Here is a 25,334-nt window from a genome sequence, read left to right on the forward strand (position 1 = left end):
CAGAAACATTTAATGACCACTCCTGCCTTTCTTGGCATTAGTGCTGATGGCTCCTCCTTGTCCATCTTATTTGCACCAATGCCTTTTTTTAGGATTCCTTTCATCCCCAAAGGTTATTTGAAGGAAAAAAAAAAAAATCCTTCTTCTTGTCAGTGGCAGTATTGGCCACAGATTTGCCTTAATAACTCGTCTCCTTAATTGATGACCTCATTTCTGATGTGTATTAATTATCATCAGTTTCCACTTTCTTTCAAGGGTCTTGTGCAGGCTGGGTGCACGATGGGAGGAGGTGAACCTACTGGGTCCTCCCCTAGTCATTAAAGTACTCGAGGTTATTTCTTGTTTCACCTGCCCTTACCGTGAAATGCATGTGCTTGAGTGCTGGGCTGAATAAAGTGGACTTCAGTGGTTCGCTGAGTTGGGAACATAGCAAGTAAAGTGTGCCCGGAGCTGCTCTATGATCTCGGTCGCTCCAGCACAAGTGTAGGCAGCGCGGTACGGGAAGGAGGCGCCTCGGATCGCTCAGCAGTGATTCTTCTTGCTGAACAAAGGTAGCGCTGCTCCGGGTTCACGCTCGACCTCCATCTAGGGAGAGGTTGGAGTAACGTGGGACCCAAGACCTCATCATTTAGATTTGAGGAAGAAACAGCTTAGGAGTTGAGCTGGTTTTCTTTATATGAACTGCCTGCTACGCACACAGGTTAGAAACAGACAACTGATTTATCTCAGGATGACTTTTTATCTTAGGATCCTACAAGCTCATTGTCCCGCTTTAAGTACTTGTGAAGGATCCAAATGAACTTTGCCTCTTTCCCCCCCAGCCCCACCAGTCGAGGCTAATTCAGGTTGCATATGTCAAAGATTGTCCTTGTTTCAGTAGGAGTCGCACAGATAATCAACCTGGTCTTCTGTTTTCAGTCCGCTGACCGCTCGTTTCCGCTGCTCGGCTTCCGAGTCTGTCTACATGGGGACTCTCAGGCATACAGATCTGAATTATTTTTTTCAAGTGGATTAAACTGAATTAAAGCCCTGCGTAGATGCACATTCAGAATTAGTGACCTTCATTAAGATTAGTTTTAAATGGTTTTCAGTGAACTATACTGAATTTAATTACGGCTACTTTAATTCTGAATGCATATCTGTACTGGGGTGCTCGTGTGTTTTAAATACTGAAGTTTAAATTCCCACCTTTTGTTAAATTTGGGTTCATTTTTCTGAGCAGACAAGCCTTAATCTTCATGCAAAGAAAAAACAAATGTTAGAGGATTTAAGGCTATTGCATTCACAACTCATAGCGCAGCGGGTGAGTGTCTTCTGATGATCCAGAGAAGAGTGTGGTCTTTCCCCACGTGCCCTGCTGCTCCTCACTTTGCCTGCACAAACACCACCTCTGAGCATGGAAAACATAATTCACTCTCCCAGGACCTTTTCATCTCTTAGTTTTACAAACTACTGCCTCAAGTCTCAGTTACCTTTAATACCTACTTACTCCCGTCTGGTATAGCCACTGAGGCTTAAAATGGGGGGGTCTGGACTTGAGACCACTACCACGTTTTCAGTTACTAACCTGGACCTGAGCCTTTAAATGCAGGGCAGTATCTGTGTTGTCCACTTCAAGTGCCCTGAGCCTCCTAGCACTTTGAACTTGAATTTATACAGGACAGGCAGGGATGATTATAGCTGCTTTGCTTAATCTTCCAGTAACTTTAGTAAAGTCTTGCTGCGATGAGAACAGGCAGAACTCGGTTGTCCCCAGCGTTCCTGTAGAAACATGGAGGGGTACCCCAAATGGGTATGCTGGCTGGGAGACGCTTACTCTCACCAGAGTAATGGCTGAATATGCTTCTTCCGCAGATAAAAATTTTGATGATGAAGACTCTGTGGACGGGAACCGACCTTCCTCGGCCAGCTCCTCTACATCTTCAAAGGCCCCTTCAAACTCCCGCAGGGTTGGGATGGGGACTGCCCGCAGGCTTGGGTCTGCAGCTCTGGGCTCAAAGTCCGCAGGTAAGGCAATAACATGACATTCAAAGGCCCTTCAGCAGAGCCTAGAGGCAGCAAAGTCTCCCTTCAACTTTCTTTCAAGGACTTAATTGCTGCACAATCCTTGGTCGGCCTTTTGAATAGCAGCAAATTGTTCCCTCTGAGAACGTGAGGCTTGTGCACCCACTGAATACAAAAGGCATATTCTGGTAGAGTGGATCTGCAAATTATGACCACAGTCGTATCCTTTTTTTGTCTGTGAAGGCCAGTGTCTCATATTGCTGCATGGGCAGGCTGCTGAGATCCACACCTTTCTCCTAGTGGCCTCACATCTGCACTTCTGTAGCTGAAGTTAATGCAAGGCATTTTATTTAATAAAGCCAGAGGTTTGTGCAGTTTAAAACGGTACACTGGTTTTCTAACACCTCTGACTATTGACCTCCAAGTTTTCACACTAATAAACAAAGGCAAAGAGAAATAATAGCCAACTTCGGTGAAATGTGTAAATAAACCGACTTGGAAATTTTTCCGAGTCTCATCTTGAGCAAACTCCTGCCTCCTTCTGATTCATGATCCAGACACTTTCCCGTTTCTCCCCATCTGCCTGTCTTCTGCCGGTGTCAGAAGGCCCATGCGTTCATCAATTATGGATAGGTCGAAGTCTGTTAAAAGAAAAACTCCTTTGCAGCTTAAGTAAATATTCTGTCTCATCTTGTCAGGCTGCATCCCTAAACTGAACAGCCGCCTTAATGACTTCCTTCACGTGCCTTTTTGTGGCTGGGAATTGAAGGATGCCATGTATAGTCAGCATCTGGCTTTGAATTTCCTTGCATTTGTTTTTTCCATCTCATTGAAACCCTTTTACATAGGTTTGGAGTAGACCTGAATTCTCCCCTGTTCAGGTGCTCCCATAAGTGATGCTTTTCTTATATGGTGCAACTGTTGTTGATGGGAAGGGTAAAAAAGACTTTTTAATTTATCTGTCTGTCAGCGGCCAAAGAGGGAGCTGGTGCGGTCGATGAGGAGGATTTTATTAAAGCATTTGATGACGTCCCGATGGTACAGGTGAGTAGAAATGAATTGTGAAATGTTCAGCCTTTCGGAACGGGTAGCAACATTTTCTTCTGTCTCTGGAGACGAGCCCTTCTTGGGAGGTAGGCCAAGGAGAAAAGATATTTGCCAATTCCAAGGAAATGGAGAATCAGTGTGCTTTCTGAGACACAGGAAGGCAAGCTCCAAATGGGAGAAGCTGCAGAGAAGACTTGTAGCCAGAGGGTGCATCTACATGTGCGCCTTAATGCGCAGTAGCCTATTTTACTGCACATCAAAGTGTAAAAAATGTGCAATTACGCTAATGTGCAGTAAAACAGATTACTGCACATTAGCCTCGCTTAAAAAACATGCACTTTTGGTACTGCGCATTAGGGCAGCCTAATGCGCATTTATTTAGTACCTCTCATTGGAGGTACTATATTTAATGCGCACTAGGAAAAGTGCATTAATGCACATGTCGACATGCCTAGAGGGGAGCAATTTTGTGGGGGGCCTGAGGGGCAGAGACCAACAGAGCAAACATGCTGGAAAGTGAAGAGGTGAGAACTGTGATGTTGACTGGAACGAGGATAAGAATCAGAGTAGACTGGAAGGGATCTCAAGAGGTCATTTAAACTCTCCCCTTGTCCCAGGGCAGGATCTACTTTACCTAAATCATCCTGGCAGATGGTTGTCTATCCTGTTCCTAAATAGGCCTGATGGTGCTGGAGATCACACAGCTTCCCTAGGCAGCCTTTTCCAGTATCAGCTACTCTTCCAGTTGATGTTTTTCCCGATGTCTAACCTAAATCTGCCTTTCTGCAATTTAAGCTAATCAATGGCCATAGAGATGAGATTATAACCTTCCTCTTTGCAGCAACCTTTTACATATTGGAAGACTCTTAAAATGTCTCTCTTCACTTGTATCTCCTCTGAACTAAACTAATCCGGTTCTTCCAATGTTTTCCTCATAGATTATGCATGTTCGACCTCTGATCATTTTTGTTGTTATTTTTCTCCGGACTCTGCACGCACCGCACTTTGCAGCGCAGGGCGTTTTCTTGACCCCTGGGAGATCCCAGGGTCAAAAAAACTCACGGCAAAAATAAGCAGGGCGATGCATGTGGCGGCAGCACGTGCCGCCCAAAACCGGAGCCTGGCCGGCTGGAGCTGCACTCCGGTTGCGGGCCAGGCTCCCTGCTGCAGGAGCGCCACGGCTGCAGCTCCCCAAGGCCCCCGGGACTCCAGGTAAGGCTGCTGGGGCCAGCACAGTTGCTGGCCCCAGCCTCCCCTACCCCTCCTGGGGTAACCTGCCTCTTGCTGGAGCATGCATGGCACGAGCGTTCCCTAGGGGCGTGTAGCAGTGACACAAGGTGTGCCGCTGCTATGTGTCCCTGGGGGAACACACATTCCTGCTTGTGGGGACATGGCCTCTGTGGCTAATAGATTATTTGGAGCAAAACCTGCCCTTCAAGCAGTAAACAGGTCTTCCTTGGCCCAGTTACTCATGCGACGAATGATTTGCCTTAGGCAGCAGGGGGTTCTCACACTTCCTGGGCACAACTTCTGCATCAGATGCTGTCTATTTGCCTTGCTGTCTCTGTTGGTGTTTCTTCGTGGCACTCTAGAGGAGCGCACTCTGCACGAAGTTTGCTCCAGAAATAAATGCTGACCTCCTTTAAACTGTCAAGCTGCATCATAGTCAAACCAAACAAAGAAAACCCCAACACTTTATGCATCCTGTGCAATTACTTGGATTGTCTTCATTTTTATTGACTCATAGACAATAGGAAGGGACCTCAAAATGCCTTCGTCCAGCCCTCTGCCTCAAGGCAGGATCAGCTAACCCCAAACCACTCCTGACAGTAATTGTGTAATGTGTGCAAGTCCCTGGGGTCTTCAGAGCCAGATATGCTGGGTGTTGGCATTGCAAAGTGTATCTCAGCGCTCGGGGGTGAAGGAATTGGCATTTAGATGAGAAATCCCTTAATTCGCTTTGGAAAGCATTTCCTGTATCTTGATATTATTATTATTATTATTATTATTTTTTTTAATTTACAGATTTATTCCAGCCGAGACCTTGAAGAATCCATAAACAAAATTAGAGAGATATTATCTGATGATAAGCATGACTGGGAACAGAGAGTGGCTGCCGTAAGCATGGGACCTAGATTTGAAATGTTTTAACCTGTGGGTTTCGTAGGTAAAATTCAGCCTGAGCAGAGGCCCTGTAGAAAGTCTGTGTACTACATCGAATAAGGCAGACGTGTCATTTAAGTGACTTGCTGCTGTCCCTCTGTTTGGGTGGATATTATGCTATGGCGGGGGTGGGCAAAATGCAACCCTCAGGTCTAATGTGGTTCACCAGGCCGTTATATCTTGCCTATGTGGCCCCTAAAAAGTTAGAAAATTAATATTTATCTGCCCCTGGCTGCCGGTCGTGCAGCCCTCGATGGCTTGCCAAAACTCAGGAAGTGGCCCTCCGTCTGAAATAATTGCCCACCCCTGCGCTATGGGTGACCTCCTTCATTAGGGGAGCCATGAAGTCTTGGGTTTAGAAGAAGTTGCTTATCATGAGCAAACCATATAGAACGAGACGTCTGCTCTGAATTTGCCAAAACAGATACAACTAGAGAGCTGCTTTCAGGCTTCAGAATCACATTTTCAAAAGTGAATTTAAAAATTACAATGAATTTCCTTACTGCCTTCCAGTGGGGCGGATGGCTGCAGGCCAAAGGAGCTGTTCTCCAGTGCCTTGCGTGCTGGACACTGCTTTGCACTTCTGTATGAAGGATGTCAGCCAGTTAGTAACATTTTGCACCCACTTTTGCACAGGCAGATAAGCCTGTGAGAGAAGCAAAGTGATGGGAAATAGGGCTTTGTGGATGGCCTGTTTGAATCCTTATGTATAGATGAGCACAGTATGTCACTAATGTAAATCAGAATAAGATCTTCTCTGTTCTGTAGATTTCAATGGGGACATTGTTACTCCTGGTGTAGATGAGACCTGACTTCAACCAAGTCAGTGGAGATGTTCCCTATTTGCATTAGTGTAGGTCAGTTCAGGGTCTGAGCCAGGGCTCTTAAATTCAAATCGTCCTTTTAGCTGTGGAAGGATTGCAGCATTTGAACGCGTACCTTGCACTCTAATGCCTCGAGATATTCCTCCCTTTACATGTTGTAAATAGAAGGGTATAAAAGAGAACAAAGGAACAACTTCTCTGGCTTAAACATCCCTATAACTTCCATGATGTGATTATAATAAAAATTAAGGTATTGTTCATCAGCACTTTTTATCACTACTCAAATTGTAAATGATGCTTTTGGGTTTCCTGTCGCAGTCCTGTAGGAAGTTGCCATTTTTACAGTTATTCAGTATGTTGGTCCCTAAAATATGAACTGACACGAAATTGGGTGGCTTGTGTTAAGAACTGTATTCCTCAGTGCATTTATATTTAGATGGGCAAGGTTTTTTTGTTATATTTTACTGGACCGACTGCGTAGTTGGGGGAGAGCTGTTGGACAAGCTTTTGGGCATCAGGTGCCCTTTGTCGGATATTTTTATGGGCAAGCTGAAAGTGAACGCAGCTGTGAATGTGGCTTTTTCTCGTTAACAGATGTTGGTGCGCCTTGTTGTGTCAGTGTGTTAAATCTTTAAATCTCATGTTGCCCACAGTTGAAAAAGATCCGATCCTTACTATTAGCTGGAGCTGCTGAATATGACAACTTCTTCCAACACCTGCGCCTGCTGGATGGAGCATTTAAATTGTCCGCTAAAGATCTGCGCTCTCAGGTAGTGCGAGAGGCTTGTATCACGTTGGGGTAAGGAATATGAAGCTCCATGTTCTAAACTCTGTTGTAGCATTATTTAGATGAAAGGCAGACCCTGTTTATTACGGTATTTGGCCCTGTTGTGAGTCTGTACCCTTTGGACAGCCAAAGGGTATAGTCAGATGAAACAATTGCACTAGTACCCAAGGATATGGATTTACACTGATACTGATCTATGCACGTTCGAATTGTCTTTTGGCCAAACTTCATGGAAACCAGGTTTATGCAGGTGGTTCTCCATGGTTGTATATCGTGTATCAATGGGTTTTTAATGGTGGGGTATTGGACATATTAAGTGAACAGACACTGAATTTAATTTTTGAAATTCAGATCAATCAGTCGTTTGTCCTACATGGGTATCGCATTTTTCTTTTTAATCATTAAACATTTGAATAATGACCCCATGTGCTTGAGATCCAGGCATACTTTCAGTGTATTGGTTCAAAACCAAAACCACCCCTTTGGGATGTGTTATGGATTTCTTTGACCAGGCAGAGACAAACTGAGCTCTGGTCTGACCTTGGAGGAGATGAGCACCCACCGTCCCATTGACTTTCTTCAGAACCAGGGGCTCAGCACCAGGCAGGCTTGAGAAGCTGGAAGGCTCCAGGCTACAACATGCCATTCAGTGAGCCCCGTGTTAAAAAACAAATAAAAATAAAAAAGTTCCCTGGTATTTGAATCACATCCTTTTAACGGCTTTCCAGTGTCAGTTTTGAATAGGGGTGGTAGGATCGAGTCAGATTTAAAACACAAGAAATGCAGTAAATATATCTGATGTCAGTCCCTAGCCAGAACTGTCCCAGTACCTAGATCCTGTGATAATCACTGCTTCAGAAATATCTGGACAATGCCTTTCTCTCTACCAGGGATCATTTTTTGAATTGGGAAAGCCAATAAGCATTGGTATAAGCCTACTTAGACATAGGCATAAGTACTTTACTGACTAGTGATACTGCATAGTGATGCTTTTCTGGATTAGAGCCAGAGTCATAGTCTGTACTCACTTGTAAAAACCAGCTCGAAAGCACATCCATTATAATCTAATGGTGAGATCCTGACTTCAATGAAGGCGGTGACAAAGCTCAGTTTGATTTCATCCAGGCTATTTTTTCACACACTCAGTCTCTGTTATATTCTGAAGTGAATGAGAGTGGTTTAGCAGCTACAGGCGTGGTAGCTGCAGTGCAGTTCTGTTCTGCCTTACGGGCCATCTGCACCAGCGAGGTTACAGAGCGAGCAGACCTTGATCATGGTGAGGGGCTGAAGAATCAGACTTATGGAGGTTAATTGAATGTTGTTCCCATTGAAAAACCATACAGCTCATGTGAATCAGTGTCTTCATTAGGGCTGGGCAAACTGCACAAGCTTTGCTTTCAGGAAATACATGAATATTCTGATCTTTCTGACTCTGCAAAACAAGGGTAAAAGTCTTGCAAGCACAGAGAAATTTCCCACCCATCTTGGTTTATGCTAAACCCGGAAAGGTCAATAGAAGAATATTTCATATGATATTTCACACTTGCCCTTTTGCTGCGATAGCTGTACCCATTGGGCAAGGAGGCATGTAAAACTGAGAAATATAAAGTGTATTCCCTTGGGGTTCAGCCTGAGTTTGAGGTGAAAGTTCAGGTTAGTTTTTATTTTCCAGGGGTCGGCTTTCCCATCACTGGTAATCGCATGTTGAGTGCAGCCATGCAGTGATTTTTGCAGAAAGGGCACTAGGGCACTTTTAATTGTAGGTTATAGAATTTGCAGATGTCAAGACAAGGCAGCATGTTTCAGTGAAACCCAAATCTGAACCTGACAAGTGCTGAAAAAACCAACTCGTTCATCAGAATCCCATAGTACATGTTTGCCAATGCCAGTAATGTGGCAGACTTCCAGCTACTGAATGTATTGCTTGTTAAAATTTAGATGAAGACAAAGTACTTTACTGGATGGAGATGGAAGCAGGAAAGAGATTATGACACTTTTTTTTATTTTATTATTTTTCATCCCTTGCTGCAATCAGAGGGGACTGCAAAGACTTGAAATAGCTAATGTTAGATATTGTAGCTTAGTCCAAAGAGTGCTTACCAGCATTACTTCATTGTTTTTCAGACATTTGTCGTCGATTTTGGGAAACAAGTTTGACCACGGGGCAGAAGCCATTATGCCAACCATCTTTAATCTAATTCCCAACAGTGCCAAAGTAATGGCCACTTCTGGTGTTGTAGCTGTTAGATTAATCATCAGAGTAAGTATATGTTAAAAGAAAGCAACACTTGATCACTGGTTGATACTCGGGGCCTTTCTCTGAGCAGATCTGAATATTGGAGAGCATGTGAAGATTTCCAGAGGGGACAGATCAAGGACCTAAACAGAGCACAACTTGGCCATCTTCCTGAGTTCTGGATGGGGTATCTGCCGTCAGACGTGACTTTCCTTTTGCCAATCACACTGTCAGATTTTTAGAAAGCTATTGAAAGACATGGTTTAAGAGGGGGGAGTGGGCGATATGGGAGGAGTGATAAGTTTCCCACTGTCATGGGATGTAGCTCCATTTTTTGTGGTTCTTGGAGTTGGAGTCCAACAGCTGCCTCTTGACGTGTCCAGTGGAAGCTGTCGGACCATCTCGGAAGAGAGCATTTGACTGGCAGTCAGGCGATAGGCATGCCACTAATTGTAGCCAGTATTTGGTGTTTTGGTGGCCATTAGCTAGCTACCTCACTTTGAACCTTACTTATAACAGTTTTTGATCATAAAAACCTTGTTGCACTGGTTTAGGTTGCAGCACAAAGCTTTCATATATGTCCTAGCTGCTAAGTCCAGAAAAGGAAGTAATTCTTACAGTTCCTTTAAGTAAGACAAGAGCCTGGTCTAGTGACTCTTATAGGAAATAAATGCTGCAAGTCAGTAAGTGAAGGCTCCAAGTCACAAGCTTCTGAATTGCTCTAGATTCCAGACACATTGCAAGACCTAAGCCTATTAGTCATAGATAAGTCTTGGGTTTCTGCTGTTCAATCGCCTTCTGTCTGTCCTTGATTTAAAAAGCCAATACTCTAATTCTTTTTACAATACTCATTTCTCTGGCATGGAGTGGGCTGTCATTACAACACAGCACTCAGACTCAGGACTTTACCACAGCCTTAATGCATGATACTTGGCAGCTGTCTTGCATTCCAGCCGTGCACCCATTGAAATCCAGTGCCAGCACTCCCAGTAACTTCAGTGAGGCATGACCAGGCCCCTCACTGTTCTGTCCCCTGATAGCCAAAGGGTATAGTGAGATGGGTATAGTCCACCTGGGGATACTTGCACCGACCCAGGCTAGAGGCAACTTGTGAAGCTTGAGATCTTTGAGCAAGGAGGATGTGCGCTGTGGCAGTGAGCAGTATTATGAAAGCCTGCTCTCTGCAGAAGTAAAGTATTTCTGTCTTCGGAGAGTTTAACTAATGGTTCCCTGAACTTAGTTTTAACCCTCTCAGGCTGGCCTCCCCCGCCCCCTCCATGCATGCCATCTCTTTAAGTGGTGCATGTTTTTTGTCTGAAGCCGTTACTCACCCGGGGGGGGATTCTGCAGTGACGCAGCTGGCACGCTTGGAGGGCCTGGCAAGCCCAGCAGCTGGAGATTTGTGTCCATTGATGAATCTGGGTCTCTCACAGCACAGTGACCCCGGCGGCTGTCGGGCTCAGTGGAGCCTGTTACAAGAAGCGAAAGCAAAGACGGCGTTTCCAGGGCTTTATTAGCAATAGCCCTTATTTGTGGGGTTGTATTTTGGAAGAAAAAAATGAGCCGAGCTAAATGTTTGCATGTGACTACAAGAAATGGGCTTTCTTCCCACAGGTACCGAGTTTCAAATGTTTTCTCTGGTTTTTCTTGTTTTAGCATACACACATCCCTCGGCTAATACCCATCATCACCAGCAACTGTACCTCTAAGTCCGTAGCAGTTAGAAGGTGAGCACTCAGTTTGACTTTTCTCCCCTGTTTGCCCATGACTTGGTTCACTTATCAAAAAGTGATAGGAAGAGGAGGAAGGGTGACACTACCTACCATACCCCCCAAATCCAGGATGTATGCACACGTTCCGTAACATGCGTGAATGTGCCTAAATCCCATAGGTAGCTTTGGAGATTTGGATCAAAACGGTGGTTGTAAAATTTTTGGGGCCATAGAGGCAGGAATCTTTTTCTGTTCCTCGCAAAGAAAAATGGACTTGAAATAAAAGTTAGCTTTGTTAATCTTTATGCATGCTTAGATATTGCTTATATTATGATCAGATTAGTTTGGCCGTCTTCCCAGGCATGAGCCGCGTTTCTGTTCTCTGCCGTGAACCCCTGTGGTGGTGGCATGTCCCCTTCAGAGCAGAGTACAGCCATCGCATCCCTGTATGCTGGATCGCATACCTGTTTCATGCTGGAAGTTAGACTATGTGGTCTTTTCTAGCTTTAATATCCGACTATTGCCCTGCCGCCAGCTTTTTGGAAGCCCTTTGTTAGATCAGTCCTTTAGATTGGTCCTGTGTAATAATGTTAACGGATGTTTGTGTGGCCACCCGATTACAGCCCTTTCACAGACTTTAAGCAAGTCCCTTCGTGCCTCAGTTTCTAAGTATGAAGGAAGGAGATGAGAATAATGCTTTCTTCACAGGCTTATTACAAAGCTTCATATTTGTACAGGACTAATAAATACAAACTTGAGCTTTGATGGACTATGTCTCACCCCCATCTTTGGGAGACCGAAAACACAAAAAGCATCAAGATCTATATTCTACTGCTATAATGCAATACACCACCTTTATGCAATGGTGACACTGCAGAGTTTCAGACCTTTATTATAGTGGATGCCAATACTCTTTCAGTGTAAAAGCTATTTATAGGAAGGGCAGTATTTCTCCTAAGGGCTCTTTGCTGAACGCTGGTGTCCCGTAATGGGCCCCTAATGATGGCTGACTGGTGTGTGGAGCAGGTGCAGTCAAGGCAGTGTGCCTCTTTTTTTATAATTTGAAATAATGCTGACTATTTCTCCTCTTTCTTTCAGGCGTTGCTTTGAATTTTTAGACTTGCTGTTACAAGAATGGCAAACACACTCCCTAGAAAGGTAAGATCCGAGTATACAAGCTTCCCTTCCAGGTAAATGATCTTTACCACAGCAAAGTGAGGGCATAAAACACCCTACCTGGAGCACAACAGGAGGTTTTGAATAAAATTAATCAGAAAATGTTAATTTATTGAAACCAAAAGCATTGACAAGAATGGTTACTGCTTTTCACAAAAATATTACAAGTGGTTCCACTTGTGCCAGACTTTTTTAGTCAACAGCCCGTGGTTTAGGGTATGTATGCAGAATGTGGGAGGGGGAGGTTCACATTTAAGCCTCTGCTCTGTCTAATCCAGCCTCGAAGTTTAGCCTTACCATCCTAGGTATGTGCCCAGCCATCAGGACTTGGCTCATGCTATGGTCAGGTGCCTGAAGGTTTTTCACTTCCAGAGATCTTAGTTTCAATCCAGCACAGAAATGAGAAAAACTAAGGGAGTCATAAAAACACATTGAGGTCTCCTTGACATCTGAACTTTTGGGGGCACCACCAGTGTGGGCCCCAGAGCTACTGACCCCATGTCCTGAAAGTGATGCTACTAAAGTAGAGAGACGGCTTGTTCATGGAGAAGATGGTTGCCCAATTCTGAAGAGGTGCCTCTCTCCAGGCTTATTGCGCACAGCCCCTGTGGTGTTTGCCACTTGTCTTTAATAAAGAGGAGAGATACCAAGGGTAGAAAGAAGGGGCATCTTAGACATATCAGTTCTTTTCTTCAGGGAAGTAGTTGCAACACAAAGGTGGTTATTGCTAGTTGGAACGACTGTAGGATAACACTGTTCCAAAGTGGCTGGTTTTCCCTCTACTGACCTATGCAGGAAAGCACCAGATTGTTCCAGCATCCGCACACAGCTGTCTTGAGGGGAAGCACTAAAGTATACTTTCCTTCCCTTCCCTCCCTGCCCCTTTACATTTCTAGCTTAATCACTGAAATTTGTAGGAGGGGATGTATTTTCTGCCCCTGACTTCACCCAAGTGTAGAGAATACGCTCCCTGGCAATCACTGGGCAATGCCCATGAGAAGTGGGAGAGAAGGCAGGCTCGTGGGCCCATTCCCCTTTCCCACTGACTGGGGAAGCTGGACAGATGCAGAGACTGGAGCATGCTGTTGCCTCTTTAAAGATGCCAGACAGCCTCACTGGGATTAGGGAGCTCTGAAAGTCTGGCTCCCTGATGTACAAGTTCGGGGCAGAGGAGTACTGCTTTGCCCCTAAAAACATGCATAGGTACTCCCTAAAATTCAGGAGTTTTCCTACCATGTCCTAAAACCAGTGTGGCTAGTTAAGGCTAATCCCCAGCTATAGGAGGTAAGTACAGCGTGTTGTGTCTAGCCAGACTAATCATCTGTGGAGAATGACACATTGTAGGGAGTAAATGACTCCAACTTCATTAGCTCCAAAATGCCCAAAGCTAATTTTAAAGGTTGGGATGATTTTGCACCCCTGCCATTTCCATGGTAATTTAGGAATGACCATGGAAGAATGCTGCTTGCCTCTTCTAATCCAACAGCACGGGGCAAAACGCAGCTGGCATGTATGAGTAAATACATCAGCCCGCTGAAGGGGAGGACGTGGGCATGGGGGTGCGGTGAAATGGTGGCTGTGTTTTGAGAGCCACAATCAGCAAGCTCCTGCAGGCTCATCTGCAACCAGCTGACTGATGTTTGCCTCTGCTTTCAGACACATATCAGTGTTAGCTGAAACGATAAAGAAGGGAATCCACGACGCTGACTCCGAAGCAAGGATAGAGGCAAGGAAGTGAGTGGATTTTTTTTATTCAACTCAAGAAATGCAGGGTGTTAAGAGATGGTGAACTGCTGCCAGGACACACACACAGGGCCTGTCCTGGCTCAGATGGCTTTAGGGGTTATAAACTAGCCAGTACGAATATCACAATAATAAAACTGGTGCCGTAACTCCTTTAGGCTCTAGCAGTCTCCATTTTACACTGTTGCTTAAAATCAGGTGGTCTTGCAACTTTTTGTTTTCTGCGTGGATTATTCTGCATGTTAACGTAGGTTCTTAAGAGCACAGGAATATCTTGCTAATTTTTATTTATCAGCTGCCAATATAATATCTGAAAAAAGTGTGTTGTGCTCTCTATACACCAGCTAACCAAGAGGCATCTCTTAAGATTTCTAGCCTGATTCTTCTCTCTCTCTCACATTTCATCACCTTTTAGTGGAATTTTTTGTTGGCGTGAAGACTAGAGGCTACAGTTCTTTGTGGATTTTGAAACTAAAGTACCTTTATCACTACATTGCAAGATGTTGTCAATTAGTGTGAAAACTGGGCATGTCTACACAAGACGTTTACTACAGAGTAAACTAAATAGCTGTGCAGTAAATGTCTCATATCTACATGTGCAGCCCTATTAGGCTGGAGTAAATGAATTAACTTTGCAGCAGGGTGGTACTTGCAAATACAAGTACTATCCTGCTGCGGAGGTTTTTATTCCTGCAAAAATTAGCAAGATAAGCACGTGTAGATGCTGAAGCAGCTGGCTGGGGCATGCGTGCTTCAGTGCAAGAGCTCCCTGCTGGCTAGCCCTGAACTGAAACACCCTCGTGCCCAAGCCAGCCCCTCCGCAGCAGTATTGAGCCAGGTTGCAGCAGCCCCAGGCTGGTAGGCTGATTCCCTACATGAAGATGTTGGCAGCATTTAGTTGAAGTTTTTGCATTTTATCACAGTGACACAAAAATGCTAATGACTTCCTCTGCTGTGGAGCTGCTGTCATGTACAAAGGACTCCAGATTAATTTGCACTTAATAGCTTTGTTTTCAGCCTGTCCTTCAGCCTCATTCTGAAAAGGGCCCAGGACCCCAGCTCTTACTGATTGCAACAGAGGTGAAAGGTGCTCATCGTTATTCAGGAGAATCTCAGTAATAAACAGGATTAGGTCCCTTGTGCTGAAATGTTCCTCTTACTCAGATGGGCTGTGCTAACCTATCCCAGAGCTTGCCCCAGCTTCTCTGAGTGCTGCCCTATACACCCCACTCTGGTCACAGTGTTGCAGATGTACTGTGGGTGAATGGGCTACTCAGCACCTTGGCTGTGCTTAGTACCTGTTGTGTGCCCCCTCCCCCTCCAAATGTGGATGCTAATGGTTGAAGTGTACTGAAGGATCTCTACCTTGCCCAGTCTTTACTGCTTTTGTCTACTTGTGCTCTTCTTCCTAATCTTCCTGGTATGAGCTATGGCAGAATCCTGTCCTGTTCCTGTTCTGTAAGCATGACCCCAAACACTGTTTCATAGTTTCATAGAGGCTAGGGTCAGGAAGGACCTGAACAGATCATCTAGCCTGGCCCCTTCTGTCTCACCTTCTTGTTTCCCCATCCCAGCTTCCTGTTTTTGTTCAATTTTGCTCTGTGTGGAAGTGCTTCCCCAAACAGTGTCACCCTGGGTGCTATGTTTCAGGCATGTCCCAGCAAAAAATGCATTGTCCAAATGGTTCATTTAATGAGCCATTGTGGATTGAGACTGTATGAGATACTGTGGCTCTCAAATATTCCCAAGAGTATTCAGTATTGTCCTGGGATCTTATTTGTAGGTGTTACTGGGGCTTCCACAATCATTTCAGCAGAGAAGCAGAACATTTGTTTCATACATTGGAATCCTCCTATCAGAAAGCCCTGCAGTCTCACCTGAAGAACTCAGACAGCATTGTGTCTTTGCCTCAGTCTGACCGCTCCTCTTCCAGTTCCCAAGAGAGTCTCAAGTAAGTCTTTGTGCTTTATTGTTGCCAATATCATTTAATAAACTGCAGTTGCTATGACTCCCATGTGAGGAGCTAGCTTATTGCATGCTCACCATTTCCAGCTTTGATATTAAGGTTGCATCTCATCTCTTAGCTCTATTGCATCTCCTATTGGGCCTGCTACCAAATGTAGCATGTGAGGTGTCTTGTGGGCAAGATGATGATGATGGTGTTAATGCTGCTTATATATATAAGCATCATTCACACACACACACACACACACACACAGAATATATATATATTCTGGGTGAACTGTTTGAGGCCATTTGGTGATGTTTGCCAGGCATTTAAGACTGCGTTAAAAACAGGAATAATTTGAAATGGAGAAGAAAGGCACAGTTCAGCTGTGAGAGTGATGAAGAAGTTGAAATGCATGCGGTGTGGCTCACCATGACTTGAAAAAGTCAGCACTGAGGGCGACTGCGCTCAATGGACACTACTATATATCTTATTCAGATGGGCTGTACTAACTTATTCTTGTGTCAGGGTATCGGAGCTTGCTCCAGCTTCTCTGAGTGCCAGCATGCTATTGTAGTACCTCCAGACCAGTCCTCACTCCCTTCTGAGGGAGCAACTGCCTACTTTTTTTAAGGACCCCACACACCCACAAAAAAAGGTGTCCATCAGCATGTTTGCCCAATATGGCCCATGTGTTTTATAGTCATGTTCAGTGTTGGTTGCATTTAATCAACTTCATAGTTGGTTTCCATGACTGAGCACATGCTGCTTTTGGCAGCAGTTTAATGACAGACAATGTATTTAATGAGGTTTCTCTGTTTGCAACTATAAGACGAGGGTTTTTTCCCCCCATGCTGATTGGGGGGGAAAAAAACCTCATCTTGTGTTTGAGTAAATATGATTATTCTGATTGTTTGTTTTATTTTTAGCTGAAAGTTTTTTATATATAAAATGTGTGTGTACGTGCGCACACACACACATGGATGCGCACACACACACATGTGCGTGCTGATGGGAACCTTTTTTAATGTTGCCCTTAAAAAAAAATAGGCAGTTGCTCCCCAAGGAGGGAACAAGCACCAGTCTAGAGGTACTACAATAGCAGGCTGGCACTCAGAAGCTCAGGCATAGGTTAGTGCATCCCATCTGAATAAGATGTATAGTAGAGCCCATTAAGTGTAGTCCTCCTTGGTGCTGACTCTTTTTCAAGTCATGGTGAGCCACATCGCATGCCTTTCAACTTCTTCACTCTCACAGCTGAGCTGTGCCTTTCTTTCCCATTTCAAATGATTCCTATTTTTCCCCAGCCTTAAATTCCTGGCAAACATCAACAAGCAGGACCTCAAACAGTTCACCAAGAATCCATCCGTCACACCTTCTCTTTGCCTGTCACATATGATTAGTGTGGTCCTGCTCTCCCTGAGGTGGAGCCAGACCAGGTTGCCCTGTGCTTTATTTGTCCATAATTTCTTGGAGGATCCCAGCCCTTGTGACAAGATCACCTAGTTCCAGTCATGAATGGGGGCCCAGTTAATACGTGGATCCTTTGTGGAGGGTACCTGGAGTACACACAAATACTGGATAGTGCTGAGTTGTGATGTCACCATGTCTTGAAACGCTGTTGACTCTGCTGGAGCCCAGTTCAATGAACTATGTGGTATATCATGAGTCTTTTGGCTTTGGACTAATATCGTGTATAGTTTATACCATATAAGTAGGTACAAAAGTGCTGCTTAAAAATGTGTTTATAGAATACCTGTGCTAAAACTTGCAGCAGTTTGAAAACGATAACATGCATCAGTTCTGGATGAACTTAAGTTTGAGTACTTGTAAGGCTAATTACAGATATATTGATTTCAAGGTCATTTTTTTTAAATTTGCCCCTCAGTTCCATGTGCTCAGAGAAAGCAGTGAGGAGGTGGGGAAGAGGCTGAAGGGAAAAGAAGTTGCCAGGGTAGAGGGCAAGGGAGCTACCTGACCCCCCACCTTTTATTTTTCCTGCTGAAGCAGTGGGAGGGGGACAAATTCAAGGCAAATAATTATATTCTATACTTAGAAAATTATAACAAATTTATGCACATTTTCCATATATAGAATCAAATTATTCATGAGTTGTCTTACATTCAGTGTCATCTTATAGTTGAATAAACATGGTAGTTTTGGCTCCATTAGGAAGTGGACAGGAGGCTTTTCATTCTCAGCCAGACAGTAACGGTCATTTTAAAAGACACTCAGCCTGAAAATTTCTCATGCTTATCCTTAGGGTGGGGGAGTGAACAAGTATTTGTGTGCATCTGTCTTCTTTCCCTTGCAAGAGCAGAAGCAGCCAAGGAAGATTGCACTTATACAGCTGCAAAATAAATAGCTTTCCTGTTACATGGTTAGATTTTGGCTGTTTTTAAAGGGACACAGTTCAAAGACCTGAGACTCAAAAAGTTTGTTCCACCTTAAAAGTGTTAGAGCGATGTGAGGAATGTCCTAGTTTATTATTATAAATACAGTGGATTATTTTAGGTAACTGGCTGCAAATGCAGAAGAGTGTCTGAAAATATTACGGAGACCTTGTTGAACAGCAATCCCAACTCTCAGTCCAGTATGCATAAAATCCTTGCCTCTCTGCACTAAAATATGACAGCACTTTTATAGTCTCTGTTATGAGTGACTCAAATATCCATTTTACTTCACTAAATTTATTAATATTTTTTTAATTTCTAGCCGTCCGTTATCTGCCAAAAGAAGTCCTACTGGGAGCACTACATCTAGAGGTGAGAGCAGGATCTCAAGGAAATACAGCCAATCATGGCAGGACCTTTGTAATGAAGTATAGCAAAAGTTTTGAATATTCCAACATACAGTTAGTGATTCTGATTATAACGAAACCTCCATTTACTGTGAAGTCATCCTTTGGAAAAATAGAGCTTTATGTTAGAAGACTTTCACGCTAAATAAATTGGTACCAGTCATCAGTGCAACATATCTGGCCCATAAATGACTCAAATCCTGATGCATTTGAAAGCTATGACACATTTTACTTGAAGTCACTTGAAATACATTTCATTTGATTCCATTTTAAGGGCAAGGTTAGAATGATTTACTGGGAATTCTAGCCAGGGTATAGTATTGTACAACCAAGTAATACCTGTCATAAGCTGGGACCGTGACTAGATGGACCATTAGTGTAGCCAGATGTATCTCTTTCAGTTCTGTGTTTCTGCATATGATGGAGACCATCCTCTGTGCTCATCCTCTGATCTAGTTGGGGCTGGTCCTGCTTTGACAAGGGGGTTGGACTAGATGACCTCCTGAGGTCCCTTCCAACTCCTATTTTCTGTGATTTCTATGATCTTTGATGGTATTAAATTCCAGGTTGATCACCAAAGTACATCCTCCTAATAAAGCAATGCTGTGCAGCCAAGAGATGTCTTTACCACCTCACAATTAGAAACAGGCAGCTTTAACCACACTGACAACTGCATAGACAAGGAGACCCAGCAGATCAGAACAATCTGTGATTCATTGCTTGGTTTCTAGTATACAGGGCTCCATGTATTTATGTAATCTCCTCTATGTACCCCAGCATAGACAAAGTATCCCATATTTATTTATTGAACGAATAAGTCACTCATACGATGCAATAAAAAATGGGGAAAAGTTTGAAATATGAAATCTAAGGTAGAGGCAAAAACCTAGGCCAATTAGCAAGACTGCCAACAGGGTGTTACACACATTTTAGCTGTTCAGTGGCCTCTGGACCAGCAGAATGGCATCTGGGAAGTCACCCTGGTAGACCAGTATGAGATGTGCAGTCATTTGATGACTGTGCAGTGGGTCATTCAGAGCCATGTAATAACAAAGCCAAGTAATGTGGTGCCTCTTTGATTCCCCCATCCCCCAGAAAGACTTTCCAGCAAATAGGTGTCTGCTTCAGACAGCAGAGCTCAGGAGTTGGCCCATGTTTTCACTAGCTCGGGACTAGTTCTACATATGAACTAGGTCAAGTTTTGCCATTTGAGTTCTGGTGAGTGTTTACTGCATGAAACCACCTTCAGACCCATTGCTCATTGGCAGCCCTTGTCGGGTATCTCAGCAGGCTTGGATCCACTGTAGAGGCTGAACTGCCCCATAAGTGGTCTCTGCAGGTCAAGGCTGAGATGCATATAAGGCAGCAAAGGGCTACTCGTGCCATCCCTGGGAGAGCAGAGTTACTTGTGGCCTTTTTGTTTGCTGTCTGCCAGCCCTACAGTCATGGTCGCAGTCAGGAACACTTGGACTGTCTTAGGGAGCTAGGCTGAGAGGATGTTTCCAAGCAGACCGTCAAACGAATCCATCCTCATGGCTCCGTGCTTTGTGTCTCTGCCTGCAGCCTCTACAGTAAGCACAAAATCTGTGTCGACACCGGGATCTCTGCAGCGATCTCGCAGTGACATTGATGTGAACGCGGCGGCCAGTGCCAAGTCCAAAGCAACGTCTTCTGGAGCCTCCACCCCCTTCAGCTCTGCTGCGGCCTTGCCACCTGGCTCATATGCATCGCTAGGTAAATCTACACTTTCTCCTTTCTGAAGTCTGGGACTAGTCCTGTATGTTTTCTTCAGGGTTAAACAGTGTGATAGGTAAAGCAGGTCTTCAATGAGGGGGCCATCAGCTGTCCTCTCCCATTAGAGTTAAGGAAGAAGGCACTCCCCAAAGAAGCAGGCCTTGCAGGAAATAGGTCCTCTACTTCCTTTTCTATAGCATTTTCCTTTGCGAAGAAGAGATGCTGCTTTGCTTCTGTGGCAGTGAAGGGGGAAAGTGGCTGCAGGACCCACCTCCATGTAACTTCTCCTCAGGGGTTTTCTGAGTTGTTCCATGCTTTGGGTAGGACCAAAAGGGTCTTAGTTGGATCCCTTTCTTTTTGAGAAAGTAAGGAATGGAGAAGCAAAGAGGAGGGCCTGACTGCCATTGACTACCTGCATTCTCCCACACAGGCTTTTCTTTGAGCTTAAATTGTCTCGTGCTGTTTCTCTAAGCCCTCTTGGTCAGTTTGCGTTGCCCAGATGTTCCCAGTGCATGGAGCGAAATTTGTTTGCTGGGGAACTTGCGGTCTGGGCAGTGCTGTAGGCTCTCTGAATGAGGACATGCAGGTCAGAAGCATCTAAACCGGGTGCTACGTTACTTGCTTCGTTTCACAAGTCTGCTTCCATAGCTTGCATTTGACCAACCCATGCAGAGCTAATCACCGGAGCTGGGGTTTCACTTCACCAGCCTTGAACTGTTGTAACTCTGTTGACTTCCTTGATTCCACCAGGTTAAGTGAGAAGAGACTCAGGTGCCTAATAGGTATGAAAACAGGTGCCCTTGCCTTAAGTTATGTAGATGGTTGAACCTCAGCTGAATCGATTGGAAATCGGGCTTCATCTCAGCCGTTCTGTCCAGCAGAACGGACACTCATGCCTGATTTATATTAGGACATATTTCATAGACAGCCTTCCTTTTCATTTCTTGCCAAAACCTTTGCCTTGACTTAAACTTCCTGGCTGCATCTGGTTCAGTAGTGTAGTTGCAAAGCTTTTGCCGTGGCTTAATGATTCTTCATATTAGATGTCAGGTTTAGACTCAGTGCAGCAAGACCTTCAGAGAGAATACCTGAATTCACTGCATGCTGGTTTGCCTTGCCTGAGTTTCTGAAGCTTGGATACATGAGGGAGGCAGTGCAGTATTTAGCCTTACTTCTAAAGCTGAGCACACCCTCTGCTCTTTTCCTGTATGGTTTCCTTTTTAAATGACACACAGACTGGGTTGGCTATGAAGCAAATTCCTTTGCCTGTTGCTAGCAGGTGATGATTTGTCATCTGCATTTTTCTGCAAGGGGGAGTGGGCCAGAGGTGATTAAGAGGGAGGGAAGGTAGCAAAGCTGTGTGCCCAGTGCACGATCACTGCGGGCTCAACAAAGTTGTTCAGATGCTCTGCGCTTTGATTTGCCGTTTAACCAAATTTTTTGTTCCCCTTTCCTTTAACTGTATGAATTATTTTGCTTATTTCCATAGCTAATATAGAGTGCCCACTTCTGTTGGTATCACTAACTCTTCCCTGTTAACCCTTTCCTTATTTTTTTTTTTTAATTTGCCTAAAGATGGTACTACCACTAAACCCGAGGGTAAGCAGTCTTTCTGTGTCACCGAGGTGTGTCTGCAGCTGTACCACCCCTACCTGGTCTCTGTTCTCACAAAGTGTTACCTAGTTCTCATCTGTGCTCACTGGTGGTTTGCATGAAGTGTTGCATGGTTGTTTGTTATGATGCCACTGGGTTTTCTTCATTTTCGCTCCAAGTGTTTAGACGCCCATCTGGTTTTCTAACTCACGTCGGACCCTAGCTTAACAACAATGCTGTATATGGGTCTCCGCACTAAAATGGTGCTCTTGGTTGAAGGTGATGAGCAGCAGGCTAAAACGGGAGGACCTGTGCTTCTCTCTGTTGCTTCATGACGTGTAACAAATACCTGCTTAGATTTTCCATTAGGCAGGTCTCGCCTACTTGGTTATTCCAAGTAGATCAGTAGTCAGGCCAGGTGGTGGGATGATTGCAGCCCAGGCAGCTCATCCAGGGGCATGGGGGTGCTCCCACCACTGTGCGTACCCCGACAGAGGCCCGGGGGGCACATGCCCCCTGATCTGTGCACAGGATGGAGGCAGTGGCCGCTGCATGCTGCACTTTGTTGCCTGCTGCAGCTGCCCCAGAAGTGGCGCAATGCCATATGCCTGCTGCAGCGTGGATGCACCGCACCACCAGCCCACCCTGCAGCGGGATGCACGTGGCGTCGTGCCGCTCCCAGGGCAGCTGCAGCGGGGTGCAAAGTGCAGCGCACAGGTAGATCCTGGGTTGCACTTTAATTCAGTAAGTGATCTTGTACTTAAAAAGGTTGGAGACCACTGAATTAGATGCTCGGTAACAGGAGAATGCCAGATAATCACACTGAAGGCACTGAGAAAGAGATTGCTGGCCCTTAGGAAAGGGCATTTAGGCTGACTTTTCAAACCCCCTGGATTTTAGGTTGTGATTACTGACACCTGGTAAACCTGCCTGACACACAGTTGGAAAGAAACAACTTTTTGATAAGGGCTCAAATTTCTTATCTCGGGGATGTCAAACTCAGCCTGTATCTGGACCACACAACTGGATGCGACATGGGGTGTGGAGTGGGGTGATGGGGACCAGCAGGACTGTTCGTGGCTGAGGCAGGGATGATGGTGGAGACGGTGGTTGCTGCAGTGGGACCCACAACAGCAGGGCAAGAGGCAGAGGGACTGAAGGCTACAGGGTGAGCAAGGCTTTCGTACAGCCCTTGCTCATCCTCCTGCCGCTGATGGCCATGTCCACTGAGGCCCAGGGGCCCTGGAGTCCACAGCAGGCCATGCCCCCTTTAGCTATGTCCCCCACTTACAATTGCTCAGCAAGCTGGATCTGACCTGTAGGCAATGTTTGACACCCCTGCCTTTTTTTCTTTAGATCAGTGATACTCAGCTTCTCTGAATATTTGACAGCAGGGGACCAGTGGCAGGATCCCACCTGCGGTGGCTCGGGAGCGGTGCCAGTGTTAAGTGCTGCAGCTCCCAAATCCCTGGCTATTAATGCTGCCACCACTTCCCTGCTGCCAAATTTCAGGACCCAGGGAGAGCCCATCAGGCTGGATGATGGGGCCCCACCTTCCAGATGCGGCACACAGGGTCAGGCGGGGGCACCGGGTTGCACGTGCACACTGACCCTGTGTTAAATCAGACCTGCAAACCAACGCATCTGGCCTGTAGAGCTAGATAGGATGAGCCACCACTGCTTTAGAGTATGGTCCAGAGAGATTCAACTACTGATGCACAAATGGAAAATTTAAAACTCTCCAGGACGTGCCTGTGGTTACTCAGAACAGACCATGGACCATATAACGACTCAGTCCATAAATATGGAGGAGAGGGATCACAGCGATACACTCCGCTGGTCCTGATGCAATTGTCTGGCTCAATCACTTCAATGTAAAATTATAGTAGGTGCTCTGTATCTATGTCAGCATGTGGAAGAAGAAGCTACTAGTCTCTGGTCCTTCGAGGAAGTGTCCTTTAAAAAAAAAAGGGGGCGGGGGGCGCAAATTTTGCTATTACTGATCTTTCTTAGGTATGAATACCAAGCAGAAGCCCTCTTCTTTTGTGCAGCAGGCAGTGAGGGGAGCGGGGAGGAAGGCAAGGATAAATGCAGCTCTTTGGTCTTCTTTTCATTTAATAAAGCAACAGAAAAAAGCACAAGCCCATGGGTTGGGTTTTTTTGTTTTTTTCTTTCTTCCTATTAGATATCAGTTTTCAAGGGATGTACTCTTGACTTGCGGGACTGTATTAATATCCTTGATGGCTGTTTGTGGTTGAATGTAGTGTCTCAAGAAGCACCACTATGTCGTTGGTGGTGCGTGCGTGCGTATGTGTTGTTCCCTCCGTCAACTGTTAAATTGCGCTGTTTTGGGGAAAGATTTCTACAGACTCTTGAACTGACTCTGAATCTTGGGTTTGAGACCTAAGTTGGCTCTTAATCACATGCAAACCTTTCTGCCTGGGGTCTGTCACCTATAAAGGACACTGGGGAGTCTTAAGCAGATAGCGTGGGGTTGTTTTTTTTTTGAACGAAACAGCAGAGTTTGAAGGTGTAACCTCCTCCCCCCAAACTTTTCTTCCATTCCCATCCCCACACCCCAGATCCTTGGTTGCTTTCTGTACGAACGCAGGAATGTTCTTTAGCCGTGACCCAACAGATCTGTAAGCTGGTAGGCCCTGCGTGCAATGCCTTTGCATGACAGCATAGCCATCTCCTCTAGTTTTTCCTTCTGATTTGCCAACTTCCTAAGGGTGTTGGAGACCTTCAGGCAACCTGAAAGCATGCTCTTTTGTTCCAGTCTTGAAAAGAGGGTTAGTACTATTGTTATAAGTCGATATAGAAGCATAAGTGACTATTTGAAGTGATGTAGTTGGAGTAAGGTTTACAGGAAGCTGCCCAAGGGGTAACTTGCTACATGGGCGAGATTTTTTTGATACAGCTTTAATGCAGCTTTCTGGTTTTGGCATAACACGCCTTGCCTCTTCATACAAAGGCACTCTAGTCGTTGGTCTGGTATCTTAATTGACCTGCTCTGGAAGCAACATAATGACCTGCAAAGAAAGCTAAACTGTCACGTTTTTTATAACGAATAAGGTTTCTTAAAGTTCATTTACTATTTTTTTTCCTTTCATTTAATTTTGAGGACTTATCTACACTTTTCAGCTGGAGGGCAGGGGACCTAATAGGATTGTAACAGCACGGCAGACTAAAACCTGAGTAGCCAAGACCTAGTTTTAATCAAAATATTCAAAACCTTATGTCTTTTTTATTGTTATTATTTGCTTTGTTGGAACACATTATAGTCAGATATTGGGAAGAAAAACTGTCGTTGTTAAGGACTTAATACCCACTTCACCAGCGCTGAGTAAAGTCCTACCCCAGATTTTTTCCAAACAGTTTGTCATCTCAAGTAGGGAACGGCACACTTTGTTCTGTATATTGTAAGCATAAAACTGAAGTAGGGAGCCATGAAACTCTGCAAGTGAAATGTCCTCTTTTGGGCTCTCTCTTATATCATAAAAGGCACAGATTCATTGTTCCCCTTCTGGAAGCCAACCTTTTTTAAAGAGAATCTGAAGGTTTAAT

The 25,334-nt window shown here is 44.9% G+C and overlaps 1 protein-coding gene across 1 annotated transcript in view; it reads left to right on the forward strand.

Annotated features, from left to right (window-relative positions):
* The window catches only part of CLASP1 (cytoplasmic linker associated protein 1), a 246,024-nt gene that overhangs the window by 123,130 nt on the left and 97,560 nt on the right, over positions 1-25,334 (forward strand). Inside the window, exons 9-19 of the mRNA XM_059727486.1 lie at positions 1,855-2,007; positions 2,975-3,048; positions 5,077-5,169; positions 6,692-6,837; positions 8,950-9,085; positions 10,718-10,788; positions 11,872-11,931; positions 13,606-13,683; positions 15,476-15,643; positions 18,356-18,405; positions 20,004-20,174. Coding sequence (XP_059583469.1) covers positions 1,855-2,007; positions 2,975-3,048; positions 5,077-5,169; positions 6,692-6,837; positions 8,950-9,085; positions 10,718-10,788; positions 11,872-11,931; positions 13,606-13,683; positions 15,476-15,643; positions 18,356-18,405; positions 20,004-20,174 — 1,200 coding nt within the window. The remainder of the gene's footprint in view (positions 1-1,854; positions 2,008-2,974; positions 3,049-5,076; positions 5,170-6,691; positions 6,838-8,949; positions 9,086-10,717; positions 10,789-11,871; positions 11,932-13,605; positions 13,684-15,475; positions 15,644-18,355; positions 18,406-20,003; positions 20,175-25,334) is intronic.

This window comes from Alligator mississippiensis, chromosome 4, assembly GCF_030867095.1.
Source record: "Alligator mississippiensis isolate rAllMis1 chromosome 4, rAllMis1, whole genome shotgun sequence".
Taxonomy (NCBI): domain Eukaryota; kingdom Metazoa; phylum Chordata; order Crocodylia; family Alligatoridae; genus Alligator; species Alligator mississippiensis.